Source organism: Rhinolophus sinicus, chromosome 17 (assembly GCF_057876585.1).
Source record: "Rhinolophus sinicus isolate RSI-liver-muscle chromosome 17, RSI-T2T, whole genome shotgun sequence".
NCBI classification, from domain to species: Eukaryota; Metazoa; Chordata; class Mammalia; order Chiroptera; family Rhinolophidae; genus Rhinolophus; species Rhinolophus sinicus.
The window spans coordinates 183,921,587-183,941,688 of NC_142517.1; the positions used below are offsets into that span (position 1 = coordinate 183,921,587).

The 20,102-nt window shown below is 37.2% G+C and overlaps 2 protein-coding genes and 1 long non-coding RNA gene across 4 annotated transcripts in view; 1 reads left to right on the forward strand and 2 right to left on the reverse strand.

Moving 5' to 3' along the window:
- Nucleotides 1-1,007: 1,007 nt before the first annotated feature.
- On the reverse strand, nt 1,008-18,198 carry TMEM237 (transmembrane protein 237). Of its 2 annotated transcripts, none has more exons than XM_019726811.3 (13): nt 18,066-18,198; nt 16,070-16,101; nt 15,462-15,472; nt 14,520-14,576; nt 12,203-12,340; nt 10,783-10,900; nt 9,852-10,009; nt 7,886-8,009; nt 7,399-7,590; nt 5,336-5,409; nt 4,625-4,718; nt 3,424-3,545; nt 1,008-1,637 (listed from the first exon to the last, which is right to left on the reverse strand). In XM_019726811.3, exons 1-13 carry the CDS (start codon nt 18,102-18,104, stop codon nt 1,570-1,572), a joined length of 1,227 nt encoding a protein of 408 aa, XP_019582370.3. In that variant the 5' UTR covers nt 18,105-18,198; the 3' UTR covers nt 1,008-1,569. The 2 variants fall into 2 exon arrangements, with proteins under 2 accessions (XP_019582370.3, XP_088650763.1); XM_088794637.1 differs by lacking the exon at nt 18,066-18,198 and adding an exon at nt 17,565-17,669.
- On the forward strand, nt 17,770-19,262 carry LOC109444992 (uncharacterized). Its single transcript, XR_002136978.3, has 2 exons — nt 17,770-17,873; nt 18,029-19,262. It is a non-coding gene; the product is annotated as an uncharacterized LOC109444992 (long non-coding RNA).
- MPP4 (MAGUK p55 scaffold protein 4) overlaps nt 19,182-20,102 on the reverse strand; it is a 41,044-nt gene continuing 40,123 nt past the window's right edge. Inside the window, exon 21 of the mRNA XM_088794636.1 lies at nt 19,182-19,582. Within this exon, the coding sequence (XP_088650762.1) occupies nt 19,391-19,582 (192 nt within the window). The 3' untranslated portion in view covers nt 19,182-19,390. The remainder of the gene's footprint in view (nt 19,583-20,102) is intronic.

Sequence of the window (20,102 nt, forward strand, 5' to 3'; positions counted from 1 at the left end):
ATCATCATATGACTATTGAACTTTCTCTGTTTTTAAGGACTCATGTGATGACACTGGACCCACCCTGATAATCTCCCCCATTTCAAGGTTCACAACCTAGATCACATCTGCAAAATCCCTTTTGTCATGCAAGGTTCAAGGACTGGAACAGGGACAGCTCTGGAAGACATTCTTGAGCCTCCCACAATCCCCCTCATTGGTTTTCTCATTTCTCCTTGATGACATTGTTCAGGTGCAGTAAGTCTCAGCTCTAATGAGGCCATGGCTTCCCTTAAGTTTGCCAACAGGGAGGATCATGAACTCCTGCACTGCTAGCTTACTGCCAGCGTAACCATCGCTGATCACAATGAATGCTGGAACTGGCAGGAGGCCAGCAGATTTACAATTCTGTGACAGCAGGGGGATTCCCTTTTCAGCAACTCCAGCCTTAGAGATGGCAAGATATTCCTACTATGGCGCTCGTGCCAAATTTCAACCTACTCTCAGAGCCATCCATGTCCGTCATAAATTTGTCCTCTTCTGCTTCACAACATTCAGCTGCTTGCTAATCAGGGCAGGCCCAATAGTTTCATGGATGTGCTCGAGAGCCTCTGAGACGCCTTTGCCCATTGTCTTGAGCTTCAATGTCTCACACCAGTTGAGGTACCATTTAATATAGCTCTTAAGATACCTTTTCCAGTGCAGGACTCACTTCAAGAGTAGGATTTCCTCAAAAGCCAATGGTCTCACTGACAAAGAGCTTGAGAATAGGCATGGTGAATTTCTTCTCATATTTCTTATGCAGAAAAAGAGGCAGAGGAAAGGGTTCTGCAGAGGTCAGTTGAGTGTTAGCTCAACAAGCTCACTGCCTTCTATTTCCCTGAGCCCTTGGCCTGCTCAGCTTCTCTTTTGCTACGTATTTTTTTAAAGCTCCCTAAATGATTCTGATGTGCAACTACACATGGGAACCACTGGTATAGGTTTTAAAGGGAAAGAAACGTTTTCAGTTATAAAACTTTTCAAACAAAAAAGATGTATTTTCTTTTTATTAGCCACGAAGTAAAGCATCTTTTGAGCTAAATTACATTACATTATACTTATTACATAATATACAACCATTAAGCCAGTTTCAAAAAAGCACAAATTTTATATTTCAATTAATTCAGTAAGGAGACATCAAAAATAAATAATGAAGGTCCTTTTTATTCCCCTTTCCCCATTCCCTAAATTTATGTTTAAACCTGATATATATTTTGTAACACTAAAGTTATGGCTTTTTCTGTATTAGTGCTTTTTAAGATAATGATTATAAATGCAACTAATTTGAGAAAAAAAGGAACTAAATCCTTTCACCTACTGGTCTCTGGCTCATTATCTCCTTTGCCAATGAGATAACGCTACTGAGATTAACAGGTGGGTATAATCTGCAGATACAAATTTACCATTTTTTTCCATAATCTTGAGAATTTTTTCAGTATTAATCAAAAAATCAATTCTAAATACATCTGTACATATCTTATAAAAATACATTTTAAAAAAATGGGAAAAATTCTAAATACTGGGTTATATTCCTCTGCAGGTGAGCTGACATTATGAAGAGGCTTTGATTCCCTTATCTTTATCAGGATATTCTTCCACGTCAGAGGAGAACACCAACTCTGGGAGAGAAAATGAACAGATCATACTCAAAATGGTTTCCCAGTACCTCAAAAAGAGTTTTTTAGTTTAGATATAAACAGTCCTTTAAAATGTTGATATAATGTACAATAATAGAAAGCCCTCAAGAACAAGTAAATCTTGATAGTGAAATCTAATTTTAAAGGTGAGCTAACAAAAAATGTACAAGTTTTGCACTTTGAAAATTTCAAGTTTTAAATGTTTTGGTAACACCTGAAAAATAAAGCATATATGCATATAATGGAGATAATATAAAAGCTCTTACCAGAAATGTAAGTCACTTAGAGAATCCAGGATCCTTACACAGCTGAAAGTTCTAATTCTATAATGATCATGATAACTTAAAATGGTGGTGAGGACACAGTAGAAGGACCTGGAACTAACAGGAGGTGTATGCCAGAATATCTTAAATGTTTACCCCATTTAGTCACCATAAGGACCCCTATAAGTATTACCATCCCCATTTTATATTTACTTTTAATATAAAATGTTATATAATTCACATTAGAAATAAAATGTTATATAATTCACATGGCCCTAAAAGAGAGCAGGATTCTGTAAATATTTAGTAACACATACTTTGTGATTTGTGAATACTACACAAGCCAGCTAGTGTAGTTTCAATCCCAACCACAGTATAGAATGTTATTAGTTGACATTTCTACATTTAAACTATTACTTAGCATATACACATAATTTATTAAAATACCAAGAAACATGAAAAAAGAAAACCTTAGGAACTGAATAAAATAAAGTCTTCTGATGTAAATATTAGATGAAAAACTCTTTGACTAAAAACTGTACTGAGCAAAAGAAAACAGCAAAATACATAAACCCTAAGATTTTAAAAAATACTTTACATATATCAAAAGAAATAAAGCAACAGGATATTTAGTGAAGCAACCTGAGAATGATGATGCAGAAATTCATAAATGAAAATACACAAGATTACATTTTTTTGTCTTGGCTTTTACAAATGGCAATGTTGGCAAGATCCTCAATTCAAGACTTCTGAGACAGGTTGTAATTAGTTGATCAAATTGCAGTTAAATGTTCGGGATGTTTAACAAATCAAGAACATAATAATAACCAAGGTCCAGAAAATATCGTAGAGATTCAAGGGTGAAATTGTGAAACATCTGTCAAGGAAATAGAACCTACACTACAAACACTAAGAGTTCCTAAAGAAGTACTAAAGGACTAGCAGTTTGCTAATACGACTCCTCTTCTTCAGGGGTGCCAAAAGGGGTCTGAGGGCTAGAGATCGGTAATCTCACGTCACATTGGGCACACTAAAGGTAGGATTACTAAACACTTCATTAGACAGTGCAGGTTAAGAATTCGTATCAGTTAGAGGGGGGGAGTAAGAATAATTCACTTTAACATGCATCTGACAGAGGCTACATAGATGAAGCATGGTTTATTTCAAATTAAGAGAGACTTTGATCTGAAGGAAACTAGGGAAAATGAAGAGCAGAGACTTTCTCTAAAATACTTGAAGGGCTCCAAAAGAGGAAATACCTCCCAAATATGCACAAGGGCCACCAGAGGCCCTCAGTAAGTACTTCAAGACGCCAGCTCTCTTAGACATTCCTCCCTGCTTCTCTTGGCATTGTTTCACCACTTGATTGTTACTCTTCCTGTGTTATTTTATTTTTAAATATGTTTTTGTTACCACAATATTATAAGTTATATCCATTCAAAGAAAATTTCTAAAATCATTATAGAACATTTCATAGTATTCTTACACTATTTGTTCCTTAATACCTTCACTAAGATCCATGTCTGGCCTATAAGACAAAAAAAGCCAAGATAATCCAACCAGAAGGGCTACCACCAGATTCACCACGATCCAGGGCTGGAGAACCTGTTCCTCAATTCCTGCTGCCCTAAAAATACAGAAAAACTCATTAGAAATGTCTTCATCTTGGTTCATATACCCAAATATATCTATTTTATGAATTTTAAAAATAAATAGCAGTCTTTACTTATAGAAATAACTACTAAAGCATGAAATAAAACATAATGCCCTATAAAATACACCATATACCATGTTTCCTCGAAAATAAGATCTAGCAAACAATCAGCTCTAATGCGTCTTTTGGAGCAAAAATTAATATAAGACCCAGTATTATATTATATATTATATTATATATTATATTATATCCAGTCTTGTATTATATTATATAATACAATAAGACCAGGTCTTATATTAATTTTTGCTCCAAAAGACGCATTAGAGCTGACTGTCCGGCTAGGTCTTACTTTTGGGGAAACACAGTATGTATATCATGAGAACACAGGTGCAAAGGTTATTGAATTCCAAACAGATCTGCTTTGTACACTGATAAAAATGGAAATTTAGTGTTGCCAAAATTTTTTTCTAAGTTTCTCTTCCGTCTACTACAGTGCTACTCTTCATGCAGTATCTTTCCTTTCTCTTTTTACCACGTGCCTCTAGCCACTTTCTCAAAAAAAGACTGCCCCTCTGAGTTTTGTGAACTGGAATCTCAGCCATCCCGTTAGCTTCACGGTTGGCCACCGCTCTGCGGGAGTTGGCTGTCTCTAGTCTGCTCCTTCTAGCATTGCTTGGTTTTCCAACTCTATCCAAACTACCAATTCACTTCCCTATTCTGGGGCATCAGGCTCCCAATTGGGACTGAGGGTGCAGGGCTCCCTCATTCCCAGTTCATTGTGTAATGACATATCTTGAAACTAAAACTTAAGAGATTTAAAACATTTGTAAAAAGAAGACATTTCATTAAGAATGCAAGTGTTTATAACAATAGATATCCATTAACCAATGGAATAGGTATTTTCTTGCCACAATTTTGGAAACAAAAACAGAACCCTCATTATTATTTATGGATGAAAACACATAAAAGAGCAGAAGGATAAGAATAGTAACATTACTCCCATTGTCGCTATTATTACCATCAACAATTGCTAATGCTATTGTCAATCTTACCAGAGGCTACCATTAACAGAAGAAGGTGTGTAAAGGTGGATTCTGTCACTTGTCATTTGCTGACTCAGAGATAGTATAAGAGCAGTAAAGTACACTGAGAAAAAGACAAATGAAATTATCAATAATATATCTTTAACAGCTTGGTTTATTTTTAATTTATAGATTAAGGTAAAAATAATTTCTACTTTGGGAAATGATAATATAAAAGAAATTCATTTGATAAATTTCATTAGGCTGGACAGCTTTATATTATTTTTCAAGAATACAGGTACAGAAGGGTCTTTTGAGATGCTCACTACTTAATCACTAACACTGACAAGAATCTAGAAGATCATTTAAGAAATTATCTGACTTATTCAAGGTCCTAAAACCAGTTTCATTAATATTTTCATAACTGATATAAAATAGTATTTGTTACTGAAATGTCATACTAGGTCTATCTGTTTAACATCAAGTAGAAAATACAAAAGCTAAATATTAAGTAACCTAGAACAAAATCAAACTTTTAAAAGTTACTTAGATTAACCTCTATTGAAAAATAATTCTATCAAAATTATGCCTACCATTATAAATTCCACTGAACATCTATATGTAATGTTCATAAGTAGCAATAATATAAAATCTTTTAAAAATAAAATTACAACTTTCTTTGTTCAAAATTACAATGTAATTCAAGTATGAAACAGTTACCTAATTAAAGTATTTACTCACAGAAAGATGCTAAAGCTGTTGGATCCAGGGCAAGAAAATTTCGGATTGCTACTGATGTTTTAGCAAAGTCAATCCTAGAAAAATACAAAAGCCTCTTGTCACAGTGCAGCTGTAAACTTCTTACAAAACTGGACTCTCGGGCAACCCAGTCGGGAACCCCTCTCATTCCGAGAGCTGCGACTCTTTACTCTTTACTTTTAATAAACTATCCTCTTTTACACTCCTTGTCTCTCCTTGGTCCGTGCTTCCATTCTTCGGTTTCATGAGATATGATCCCGGCACAAAGAAAATTTTCTACATCATTTGGGGGCTCGTCCGGGATTGAAAGAAAGGTAAATATTATCTGTGCCTTTCTACTTGCTCACCTATGGGCCTTCCTCATTTTTTATCTCTTTCTCCTGTCACACAAAAAAACAAACAAACAAAAACAAAAAACTATACTCTCTTGATTCTAGTTTTTTCCTTCTTTATTCTAATGCTACCACATGTATCGTCTATTCTAAGCTTTAATTAGCTACAGTTTATACTTAACATACATGAAAGAATATCTTATTTACACAGTTCCACATAAAACTTTTAACTACAAGACTATTTCAGTCAATATTCCTTTGGAGTTAAGACATTCTGAAGAAACAAACTTGATCTGCGAAATTTCATTAGATTCTACCTTTTTCAATTAACCATATCAGTAGGCTATAAGTTGTTTTTCTTAATGGGTTGAACTGTATTCACAAAAAGATATGTTGAACTTCTAATCCCTGGTACCTATGAATGTGACCTTATTTAGAAATAGGGTCTTTGCAGATGTGATCAAGTTAAGATGAGGCCATTAGAATAGGTTATAATCCGATATGACTGGTGTCCTCATAAGAAGAGAAGAGACACAGACAGAGACCCACAGGGAAAACTGCCATGTGACAACAAAGGCAGAGATTGGAGTGATGATTCCACAAACCAAGTAATGTCAAGGACTGCCAGTGACAAATGGAAGCAAGGAGAGAGGCAGGGAACAGACTCTCTTGGAGCCCTTGTGAACAACATGATTTCAGACTGCTAGTCTACAAAACTGTAACAGAATAAATTCCTGTTGTTTTAAGCCACCTACCAGTTTAAAGTACTTTGTTAAAGCAGCCCAGACTCTCACCTATACTTGATTCAGATGATTTGGAAGATGATACAGTGGTAGCTCGGTTTTCGAACATCTCCGTTGATGAACATTTTGGTTTATGAACGCTGTAAATTTTATGGATCGATGGTATCTTTAGATAGAAAAATTCATGCTAAATTTGCAGTTTTGGGGGTTGATTTTAAAGGTCTGGAACAGATTAATCCATTTCTATGGGGAAACCATGCCTCGGTTTTCAGACGTTTCAGAACTTGAACAGTCTTCCAGAACGGATTATGTTCAAAAACTGAGGTACCAATGTATTCGGGACTTTTTGAGTTGATTATATCTAGCAGAAATTTTTGGACTTAAGAGTTCATGCTGGAATGGGTTAAGACTTCTAGGTATTTTTTATTTCACAGTATGCTCATTCCCCCCTCCAAAAAGAACAGAAACAGACTGGCTTAAAAAAAAAAGTCGGGCCAGCCTTGTGGCTCAGGTGGTTGGAGCGCCGTGCTCCTAACACAGAGGTCACCAGTTTGATTCAAACATGGGCCAGTGAGCTGCGCTCTCTACAGCTAAGACTGTGAACAACCTGGAGCTGGGCTGCTGTGAGCAGCTGGAGGTTGGCATGAGCGGGCTGCTATGTGCTGCCGTGGGCTACTGTGAGCAGCCGACCGATTGCCTCAGCTGGGGAGAGCACAAGGCTCATAATACCAGCATGGGCCAGGGAGCTTTGTCCTACACAACTAGACTGAGAAACAACAGCTTGAACCAAAGTGTGTGTGTGGGGGGAGGGGGCAGGGGAAGGTGGAAGAAACAGAAAAAAAAAAAAAAGTAAAAATAATATTAATATCCTATAATTCTATTTTGAAAACTGTCATAGTGACACATTTTGCTCAACGTTTCCTCCTGAATAAAAGTTAGAGGGATCTTCAGTCACAATAGTCTTCCTTACCTGTCAAAAGCTGAAATTGTACTTAGAGCCAAGAGTAAGTAGAGAAGACTCTGGAATGGATATGCCAAGGTCTTGTATTGTTGCAGAAGGTTTGACAAGTTAGAAAGCTGATCTCCTGCTAGAACATATATCACAACAATATTCCACACAGCACAGCCAGCCAAGAAACCATGAGAAAAGAGACCAACCATCCTGAATGGAAAAGAGTTTAATTATTATACGTGAATTACTAAAGTAAACAGCTAAAGTACTTTTAAAGTCTCTTCACAGATAAGAATAAAATTCAACATTTCACAGAAAGTAAAAACAAGCTTTTTCTTTTTACTATACTGAAGGCAGATGATTTAACTCAAATTGAATGTTTAGAAAAAATACCTACTCACCATTTGAAGTAATCAATTTTGTTAACAGTGTTCAACAATCAACCTTTTTTTTTTTTAAAGTTATGGAACATTTGTGTTAAGAAAAGTCGAACAAAAGCAGCCACCTGAAAGCCCGGTGCACTGAAAGTGCAACATCTCTGGTGGTCCAAGAAGGCATCATGTCCATTGACACATCTATATTTTCTGTGGTCTTTATCAACTCTGCACGATCAGTGGCCTGGAATCGCCCTAAGAACACATTACCCCATCATTAACAACTAACCAGAGAGAACCCTGACAGTCTGTTTTTTTTTAATTAATCCACACCTAAGAACCCTCAGACAAAGACTTTGCTGTTTCTCCAAAAGTTCTCCCTGATTCAGTCCCTATTTCAAAAGGTTATTTTCTTTTGGTTGTTTAAACATACTACTTTTCTTATCTTTAGGGAAAACAAACAATGTCCACGCACTTTCTTCTCAACCCAAAACAGATGTTAAAGTAATAGTTTTAGAAATCGTATGTTTAATGAAATACAACAATGAACTTCCAAGAAAAAAAGTCACAGACCTTTAACATGACAAAGTGTAAAATATTCTAATTTAGAGACTTCAGAAGTATTAAAGTTTAAATGTCAATACTATAAAGGTAAATCAATATTTGAAAACACTTTAAATTTCTTAGGAAAAGATGCCAATGTGTGTAGCATGGCACTCTGTTATGAGAGAAAAGAAATGGACTGTTTCATAAACTTAAAATTTTCCTGTAAGTAACCATTCAAGTGTCAGCTCTGCAATACTGTGTGAGCAGAGCTTTATCCTTTTACTGTTCACGAGGAGGCTCCTTCTCACAAATGGACCTCGGGCAGCAGGAAAGGTTCCATTTCAATTATGCTTGCCATACTTGTACCTGGCTGTCAGGTATTTTGGAAGATGAAAGACAGAGATGCAACACCTAATTTTCCCTGAGAAAAGACAACTTCTGGGCTGACAACTGGTATTTTTTACGGTCAGTTATTCTAGTAGGGAAGTTTCTGTGCTAAGGGAATGAAGAACAAAAATGAGGATTGAGTGACATTGCTTGAAAACAGACTGAAGTAAATGAAATGGCCACATGGTATACCAGTAAACACACTTAACTAGAAGTCATGAAATCTTAATGAGTCCCAGTTCTGCACTAACCAACTGTGAGACTCTGGATAAGTCAGTTAGCCTCTCTGGATCACAGGTTTCTCACTGGCCAAGATCCCTTAGATGGCATATTACAGAACCAGAATTCTAAAACAACTTATGGAAAATCTAAATTGTAAATTTTAGGGACTAATCTTTATGTTTCAGAGCAGTTCTTCAGGCAGCATATTCACAGCATATCCATGGGAGGAGCATGTGGTTATGATCATGGTTTCAGGTTTTTCTTAAGCAATACAAATGCAGCCTTATAACCAGCACATGCTACACAACATCAGAACTATTTTCCCAAAGAATATATAGCTATAATGTTGAAAGTCATATTTAATATGGTAATACCATTATGTATGTTTTCTCATTTATTTTTAGTTAGAGGATTTATATCATTACCAGCCCCACCACCAACATTACTACCAACTGTAGAAAACTGGTAAAGTACACAAAGAAAAAAGAAATGGGTGGAAGGTAGGGGTAGATTTTTTAAATTACCCATAATTCCATAACTCAGAAACAACCAGCACTAATTTTGGCATATTTCCTTTTAGTCTTTTGTCCTACGCGTTCTATAGCTGACATCAAACTCTATGTGTGTGTGTTTATTTTTCATTAGAATCTTTCCATGAAATGTAAAATTCTCCCTAAACAATATTTTTAATGGTGCAGAAGATTTTACTGTATAGATATAGCATAACTGACTGAACTCATTCCCCTCCTCTTTTATATTCAGGTTATTTCCAGGTTTTCACTCTCATGAATAATAGTGTGATAATTAGCTTTGTGTATAAATTTTTGTCCATGTTTTTGTTTATTTCCTTAATTCAGATTTCCAGAAGTATAATTCCTAGATCAAAGGATATCCCTGTGTACTTTTTAAAGAGCTCATGTTCCAAAACGAGGAACTACTTACGGCTTTTTTCCACAAACACTTTGCCTACAGGCTGGCTAACGCCAGTGGGTACAGTGAATACAGATTGTTGTTCCGCATTACTTTGCTCATCAGTAATTATGTCTTCATCTTCCACTCCTAGCTCATTGGCATACTGCAATTTTGCTGGTTGGGTTTTCCTGCAATCAGGGAGAAGGTAAGAAAAATGGATGAGTATTGAATTTTTAAAGGCCCACATAAGGAGGTACCTATAAGTATAATGAAAAGAGCCCTGGACTTTGAGTGGAGAAACTTGGATTTTACTCAAACAGATTGGTTATTAACTATTATGTGCAGCAAGTCACCTTATTTCTCTGGACCTGTTTTCTCATCTGGACAATGAAGTGGCTGAACTAGATTTGTAAGATCCTTCCCAGACTTAAAATTATACGATTCTAGATAATGGTTACTATTTATAAGGTCATTTCCAAATGCAAATAGTAGTAGTGTTATACAACTTCCAGTGTACTTCTTTACAGTATGCAATTCTATTTTATCTGACAATTTCCTATGCTAAAATATACATTTTTATTTATTGCTGAAATAATCACAGTTTGAATCCTGTTAACATAAGAAAATAAATTATAACAGCCTATTTTACTAATATTACCTTTGATTTTTAATTCTGTAATATGTAATTTTTTGCTACTTACATAAAATCTTCTATTTTGTTCCTATTTTTTAGATACAGCGGCTAAGAATTTTTATTTAAGTACAATATTTTACTTTTCTCAGAGGTTTACTCTTCAAATTCATCATCATATTTAACTGATATTTTTGTAATACTACCTATCCTAGGGATACACAACTACAAGTATTTAATGAGACTTAATCAGAAGCTATTATTTAGGAGCTCCAAATTAAGCATCAGAGTATCCCTAAAGAATGTTTAAAAGAACAAATAAATTCTTACTTTGTTTTCCTTCGAGGTTTTTGAATAACTGGCTCCTCATCTGGCTCCACATCAATACCATTTTCATTTCGTAATAAAGATGGACTAGATGTCTTCTGGGTGAAGGCAGTCTCTAATTCTGAAAAAAAATAAATCAAAAAGTAGATTAAATTTTTGAATTGCTATAATGTAAAAAGAAAAGTAATATATAAGACATTTGTAATTCAAGAGAACCTTAAAATTTTTAATTGGGCAACAATTTTTTCACTATGTTACCAATTGTTAATTTTTTAAAAAATTACACCTCTAAACACTCAACAAAAAATTTGAAATTGCAATAGCAAACAACATAGGAAAAAATTAAGCAATCCAAAAGACACACAGGAAACAACGTGAAGACAGAAGCACAGAATGAAGTAACGCAGTCACAAGCCAAAGAATGCCAAGGACTGCCAACAACCACCAGAAGCCAGAAGGGGCAAGAATGGATTCTTTTCTAGCGGCTTCGAAGGGGGCATGGCCCTGTGCACACCTTGATTTTGAACTTCTATCCTCCAAAACTGTCAGAGACTAATTCCCGTTGTTTTAAATCACTCAGTTTGTGGTAATCTGTTTTGGCAGCCCTGGGAAATCAACGCAACATAATTTACAAAATGGGATCCTCTGATACATCCTATTTTATAACCTTTGTTTCTGACTCAACAACATATTACTGATGGTTTTCCATGTCACTATTTCCCTTTAATAATCCTGTTAATGGGTACTTGGTTTCTGTTAAATGGGTACAATGATTTATTTAGCCAGCACCACATTGCTAAATATTTGGTATTACCAGTTTCTACTCTTATAAATAATGTTGCAGTTAACATCCTTTAATTACTGTAGCTATTGTAGTTATTTCTATTCTTGTAAGTTCAAACAGCCTATAACAATTTACACTCCTATCAGCAGTGCATTAGTATACCCATTTCTCATCAGCACTGTGGATTCTGTAATTTTTAAAAAGTACTGCCAGTTTGATAGGCAAAGTAAATGGCATAGTATTGTTTATCTTACCTTGTGAATTGTGCCTGGGACATGGCAAGACTCAATAAATGTTGGCTGTTGCTTTATTATATTATTGTTAATACAGAATCTATCGTTTCTCCACTAATCTCACATGTCCATTTTATCATATACTAAATTCTTATACACACCAAGATCTAAACATTTTTATTTTAGTCCTGAATTTGTACCCCCTCCCTTATAATCTACACACATATGATCAAGAGACCCTCTAAAGTATTCTTGACTTAATCCAATGGAATTTCTCTAGTAATAAAAAGTTTAAGAAAGAAATAAAAAAGGAATATGGGTACGGAAAATGGGAACAGACAGGTTTTTAATCATATCCCCAAAATCGCAACTACTATCACAACCTAACCCTGGTTTCTTTACACACCAAGAGGCAGCTTCGTCTTCTTCTGTCTCCTTTGAACATGGGCTTCTGGATGCTCTATGGGTTCTTTATTTGGTGGCTCACTACCCTCAGATGGCCTACGAGTAGCAGTGTGTACAAGGCCTTCCACAGAAGCACTTCCTACAAAAAAAAGCAGAGTGGAAAAAAATGGGATAACTTGAGCAGAACTCACCAAGTCTTAAAAAGATGAGAAAAGAGGGAGTTAGAATGTCTCCTATATAATAATCCTTTCTTCTACAGAACTGATTATACCCCAAATCTTGATTTCCTCATCCGCACCTGTAACTTTGGGTTTTAAGTTGAGAAAACGAATAAGGGAACAAGGAAGAATGAGGAAGAAAAAAGGGAAGGGGAGGGGGCTGGGAAGAAGAACAAAAGAAGGGGATGAGGAGAATTTGCTTCAGAATTTTCAAAAAGGTGAAAACATTATGGAAACCATCACAACAGAGAACTCTCTTGTCTTATGCCTTAAGAATTACCAGCCTCTATATAGTTTAGTAGTTCATTAGTAAATTAACACATGATAAAGTCATTATGGATGAATGAGAGTTAGTAGATAATTTACAAATCTCTTCATTTGGTCATTCTTTTCAATCTTTCCCCTTATTAAGTCTTTGAACAGATTTCAAAACATTTTGGCAGATCTGAATTTTACTTGGCTACCTTCCCTTGCCTGTCTTCCTTACAAAAGAAGAAATATAAATGTATTAATAAACAAATTAAAAAGATACTTAACCTCATTAGTATCCAGATAAATGGAAACTAAAGTAAGTTACTTTTTGCCATCTAGATTGACAAAATAATTTCAAAGACTGATATTGTCCATTATTGTCCAGGATTTAGTGAATGTGACAATCAAACTCTGTTGGTGGCGATAAAATAACTAAAGCTTCCTTGAAGGCAATTTAGCAGAATCTATCATATTAATAATGCACAGGTCCTTTGTGTAGCAATTTCATTGCTAGCAATCCATCCTATGGAAATACCTCTTCTTCCCCATCACCATTTCAGCAGAACTGCAAAATTATAGGATTGAAAAATTGGAAGTAACCTAAGTGAATGATTTTAATAAAAACCTAGCAACATATCCCCTTTTTTTGTCTAGAGCACTCAGTTTTTGTTTTCTTTTTTTTCAAAGAAGGAAGCGCTGGTAGCTGGGATAGAGCTGTACCTCTCCTCCCCAACTCTGCCTTTATTGTACCCTCTACCTGTGGCTTTCCTATGTACATGTCTATATTTAACTGAGTGTATTTTTAGAGCCTAGCATTTCAGTATCTTTGTGAATCTAAGTTTCTGTGCATCTATTTTCTTTTTGTTTTAGCTGTGCGTCATTTTCTTTCCCTTTGCATCCATTTCCATTTTTTTCTTTTTCTCTGTCTATTCCTCCATTTGTTAGGCAATGATAAGCCAACATAAGTTTCTGACCAGGTTTAAAGTATGATCAGCTACAAGCTTTAAGGGGCTCATCCAGCAGTGGCGGGCAGGACTGACTAGAGTGGAAGAAAGCTAGAAGCACAGAGCAATGTTGGAATCTACCCTGATAGCTCAGGTGAGAAGAGGAAAGGAGCTAAATTACCTATAGTTGTGACAATGGAAATGAAAGGGGAAAAGAGACTAAAAGATACCATAGAAGAAGCAAGCTTATGAGAAGCAGCAAGTAGAGTGAAGGGATCAGTTAGAGGTGTTCAACCTGAGTGACTGCAAGAGTAGGGGTTCCATTAACAGAAGTAAGTGAGATGTAAAAACTGACTTATTGTGGAAGGTGATGAATTCTGAATGTGTGAGTTTGAGTTACAGACAGAACATCCAGGATTATTAGTGGATAACTAAAACAAAAAAGAGTTCATAGAAATTGCACATTATTGGAGCTATTTTTAATACCTAGATGATATGGCCCTGCCTTCACACTCATGCTCTCATGCAGATAGTTCTAACTGAAATGAGAGCTACAAGAACCTTCTGTCTCTAAATCCAGTATCCTGCTCAAGGGTCTGGAACCAATCATAACTTAAGACAACTTATGTTGTCTAGAGATGAAAGACCTCAAAGCGTCCAAGAATGTAGTGGAAGGAAGAATATTGGAGGCATAACCCTTTATTTCATGAATCCTTCTAGACACTCTTGAGGCATTCCACTGCCTTGTCCCTCACTGCCACCAGGAATCCCACTGCTTCAAAGTGACCTTGATTCTATCCTCAACACAGCACTGACTTGGGACTACTCTCTGATCTGTTCTATTTATCATGCCTAAGGTCCTGGAAAAACCTGTGATCCCACACAACAAAGAACAACTTCTTACCTAGCGTGGTTTTTGTTCTGGGCTTCTTCTTCTTAGGATGACTAAGTGGAGTATCATCTATAAAACAGAAAGAACAACACAAAAGGCTGCCTAAAATTCAATGCAGGTAACAGTCAAAAGGGAACTTAATAGGGAAGACCTTTCCCTCTCTTCCCTGGGTCCAGCCAACATCTACACATGAGGGGAAGAAGGCCAAAAACTCACAAAGTCAAAGATCCCCCATAGTGTGGTACCAGTAGCTCATTGCGGGTCAGTAATGTTAGAAACTGTGACACAGAAGGTGGGCTCACCAAATATTTACCTGATCCACTACATTTCCCAGCCTCCTTGCACTTAGGTTGTGGTCAATAGGCTGTGAGCAGAAGTGATCTGTGTCATTTGGGGGCCAAAACATTGAAGGAGCCAACCAATGAGCAACCCTCCAGCTTTCTCTTCCTCCCCTGTGGCAACTGAGGCCTCATGTTAAGATGGCAGAACCACAGGATGAAGTAGCCTGAATGATTAGTGAAGAGGTAGGGAAAGGTACCTGCCTGGATTGTTTCCACAATGGACTTTGCACTAACCAGAAATAATAATATATAATATTAAATCACTGAGATTTTGGGGTTAGTATAGCATTACCCAGTCTATCCTGATTAAATGAGATAAACGAAGACACAGTCCCTAACACAGAACTATACACTAGCCAAGAGTTATGATCTGAGTGACTCCATTCAGGGATGAGTGCTGTTATATTTGTCAAATATCTACCACATAACTAGTGTTAAAAGTCAACCATCATTTTAACATGGCAGTCATAGGAAAGCATTATGATAAAAAGATATTATACTATTATAAATTATTTCATTCAGATTTAATTTTAAGAGAAACATTAAGGAATCTAACTTTTGAACATCAAATACTATATTTACAAAGTTTTACATTAACCGTGAACTAACTTACCTTGAATAGCACTTTACATGACACCGACCAAATTTAATCAGAACAAAGACAAAAGAAAAAACTATTAATTAGCAGGTTATTGTATTGTCAGACTGAAAACTGACTTACATCATTACAAATTTAAAATAAAATTAGCCTTTACACAAAGTTGGCTAGCTTACAAACTAGTTTATTATTAATAAATATAAATAATACCAATATTTTCTGAACCAACTTATACACATTCCCCATTGTCTATTAATAACGTGGATTAAACAGATTAAGAATTCTTATTTTCGTCTCGGATTAACATTAGCCTAAACTCTGAGGAAACTATCCTAGCAAACAAAAGAGAATCGGAATTCTGATAAACAAGACACGAAAACATTCAGAATGGATCAATTATCCTACCATACTGACATTCAGGCTTTGAAACAGAACATTTAATTACAACTGTTATCCTAATGCTGCAAGGATTTTTTCACCTTTAAACTGTTAAGAAGCTTTTTCCTAAAATTTTCAAGAAATCTTTTCTGAATTATTACAGTTTTGCAATGGTAGTCAATTTTTCATTTTATTCATTTTGCATTTTTAAATTAAACAATGAAATTACTTTAAATTACTTTTACCTTGGCACAGGTGGAAGGGCTCGTGGAGGACGCTACAGGGAAAAAAAGAACATTACTTGTAAGTAAAAGCCCAGAGCATCTTAACTTCTTATATTCCAAATCTTTTGATTACCTGTTTCAAAGGGTAAAGCCAGGACGTACTGATGAGAATCAAATGGGTAATATTTAAATTTGTTCTACCGATTCTAAATTTCATATAAAATTCCCTCCTTCCTGTGTTCCTTATTATCTATAGGCCAGGTCCTGTTCTAAGCACTAAGGACATATTAATGAACAAAAGAGAGATCCTGCTTTCATGGAACTTTACATTCCAGGGGTTAAGTATTAGCCGATAACGTTAATATATGTATTAACAGTAATAAATGAGGGGGGTGAGGCCTCCTACTTTAGAGAAAGTCTCTCTCAGACACGTTGCTGAGAACTGAATAAGAAAGGAGCCAACATTTTTGGAATGGGAAGCAAATACAAAGGCCTTTAGGGGAGATTAGGCTTGGAGTGCTCCAGGTAAAAGAAGGCCAGTAAGGTGCAACAGTTACGAAGGAAAGGTAGGCAGAGGCCAGATTAATTAGGGTCTTGAAGACTGAGGAAAGGAATCTAGAATTTGTTTAAATTCAATAAGAAGCCAATGAAGGTTTTAAGCCACATAGTAACATACCTTTTAAAAAGATCATTCTGAATACAGGATGAAGAATGCATTTTTGGACAGAAAGAATGAGGGGAAAACCCCCTTATAAATGTTGCTTTACATGAATAAGGAAAGTTGTATTTGCAGTTTAGAGAGATTATAGTTAAGTCTTCTTGAAAGTTTCAAAATAAAATACTAGCAGAAATAGCTAGAAATCACTTTAATGTTCCAAGTATCTCATGCTGCTTGCAGAGGACATTGATTCAGAGAGTTAAATTTTAGACACTCTTTGTTCTGCAACTGTCCCATTCATTCAAACAGTGTATTAATACAAAAGATACAAGATGAGGACAAAGCAGGCTGTCTTAATACTATCCAGTACTCAAAATTACAACTGGAAAAGTACGATAATCACACGAAAGCACTTTTGTTCTAAAGATGCTATGAGTCACATTTTATCCAAGGCTCAGTTCACACAACTCCACATTTCAAAAGTCCCGCAAAAACGGAGCATCACCCATCCAACCACCCAACCTTTAAGCCCTTCAAAACTAGGACGGTTCAACTGGACACATGATCCTACGAACTCAAAAGTAACTAAAGCTCGCTTACCACCTGCTTCTTTCCCATTCTTTCTAAAGTGCCCGGCGGCCGCCGGCTCCCGGAGGCGCTCACACGCCCCTCAGCTCATACCCGCCGCGGCCGGCCGCGCGCGCAGGCGCACTGCGTCATCGGGCTGCGTCGCACAGGCCGCTCAGACCCGCAGCCTCCTCCGGGCACCGAGGGAAAGAGAGGGAGTGCGGGTAGCTGGCCTGGCCTTTCCGGTCTACCCCTGCGGGAAAGTGGGCACGGGAGTCGGGGCTGAAGTGCCTGGAGGAGAGACTCCAGCGGGCGTGGGAAAGCAATCAGTTTTCCCCATGGTTTTCCAAGTGGTTGCAGTGATTTGTTCGAGAGACGTAAGAGAAGAAAGAGCATGATTAAAAGTCTCCGCTGGCAAACAGCGATCTCTTTCCCCGGCGGCTGAATGCCCTCTGGGAGGAGCCGGTAAGCAGGGCCTCGTTGGCAGCCGGGAACCCGCAGGGGCCAGAGCGGCTGAGCAGTGAGGCGTCGTCATGACAACGCGCAACGAGATCCCCGGGAACTTCCCGCCTGGTTCCTCGAGTTCGGGTCCTGGCCTTGGTACGAACTTCCAGGGCCGCCCCAATCCAATCCTGAAAGCGCCGAAGGGTAGATGCGCGCACGCACTAGCTGGGCTCTCTCCCGATCCCTAGCGCGTAGGCTTCGGCCCCGCCCCAGGGGTAGCTGCAAGCGTTAGAAAAACACCCTCCTCCCAGGCCACTCGTCTGTATCTACGGGCGCCGCACTGCTCACCAGATGGTCCTCCAGCCGAAGTCCGGAGTCGGCCCTCATGGCTGCTTCCCTGCAGGGCTTCTTTGGCACAACCGCCGCGGGCCTGAGCCTAGTTCCCCGCGACGCTGCAGCCTCCGGGACCTCCGGGACCTGCGGGAGGCGGGGGCTTCGCGGCTCCTGACTAGGCCGCCGTCGTCTCCGCCCGCCTCTGCTCTGCCAAACCAGACGTCCCAAGGCGTCAGAGTTAGGGACGCACACATTTAGTACCGGGCCTAACGTTTTGGTTCGGATGGGTGTGTGTGTGTGTGTGCGTGCGCGCGTGTATGCTGTTAAAGGCAGTTCTCAAATTTTCTCCAGTTGTTTACCCTCCATCACACAGCTGCGCAAATAAAGTTTGGGACACCTTTCTCTCAAAGAAGCACAATATAAAATCAAATCCAGGCTCACATAAGTATAATCAAAAATGACTTCATTTTCGTTTGTTTGGTTGGGATTTTTTCCCCAGGAAGATAATATTCATGTTAAATTTTAAAAACTGCAAATATTTTGAAGCACTCACTCTGTTTTATAGCTAAGAAAGAGTGGGGGGATGTTATGGATATGGAGAAAGAGAATGATGCAGAAGATAGATGCAGGGGCAGGAAGAGTGACTGGAAGTCTCAGATCGAGCGAAGAAAGAAAAACAAGGCGTTTTGGAATAACATTCTCATCTTGTGGTTTTCTCAAACAGCGGTCTCTAGGACTAAAGTCCATTGAGTTTTCCTAATTTAGGCATAAGAGTAGATACTGGCTTTTGGAAAATTAATGATTGTTACAGCTCTGACCAGAAGAATAATTTTTCCTTGTAGCTTGATGTGTAAAATGATGAGTGCAGTACAGTTTCTGTAGGTTTTGATGTTAGATGTGAAATGTGTATATTAACCCATCTTTCTTGCTGAGTTAGTCAAGTAGGCACTTTTTGTAAAAGCCATTTTTATAAAACAAGTTTTATGAGATAAAATACAGTTTCTTAAAATATTACTTATTTTATTTAAAAAGCCCTTTTTATCTTAATTGTACAAAGACCATATGGAAATCCATGAAAGGTTCTCATGCTCAGTGATTTAGCATTGTTCATATTCTTATCAATTGCTTCATATGAGGTAAAGGAAAACATTTTTTCCCAAAAGCCAAATAGGTAACTCTGCATAACCATACAATGCAAATACGTTTTTTTTTTTCAAATAAGATTTGCAGCACTTACTAAGTTGCACACATTTTAAGAGAGAAAATACTGCTGTTTTAGATTGCAGAACTTTGTAACTGGTGAACATTTTTAAAACTCCAACATTAAGCAGAGGGCTCCCTTAAGACTCAGTATCAGAGGAAAGCCATGTCGCTGGTACCCACTGAGGCTCCTCCTGAGCCTTCTGAACTGCAGACAACAACTGGGCACATGCTTCTTGCAAATTGTCATTAACAATCACATGATCAAAAAACTGGCCAAACTGAGTCTCCATTTTTTGGGCTAACTCCTCCATCTCTTGTAGATCTTCATCCTTCAGGAGAAATAGAAAAATGTGGACAGCACAACATAAGGAAATGAATAGAAATAACACACAGTTTGTTATGCTGTTACATTCCATTGCGAAGCTATTTACAGAAAGAATTAGGTCAAATAAATGTTCTCTATTCTAAACCATTAACCTTATGCTTCTATCTTTAGTCTTACTTAATGTCCCCCTGGTCAAGATTTTGCAAAATTGAGTAACAGTTCATAGACAAACCAATCCTCTCAACTTCTCATTTGTACTTAAACTATCTTATTCTCTTATCTAAACACAGAAGCTCTCAAACCATATACAACAAAACCAAAGAAATTTTACCAGTTACATATAAATAAAACTTAAACATAAATTTCAAATGAACATTAATCTGATAAGAATGACATTATTTTGTAGATACAAAATGGCCACTTTCAATGTGAGGATGGTATGACCATTCTATGGAATTGAGCATACCTACATGACCTTTGCTTCATGATGACTTAATTCACTTATAATACTGTCTATTTCTACT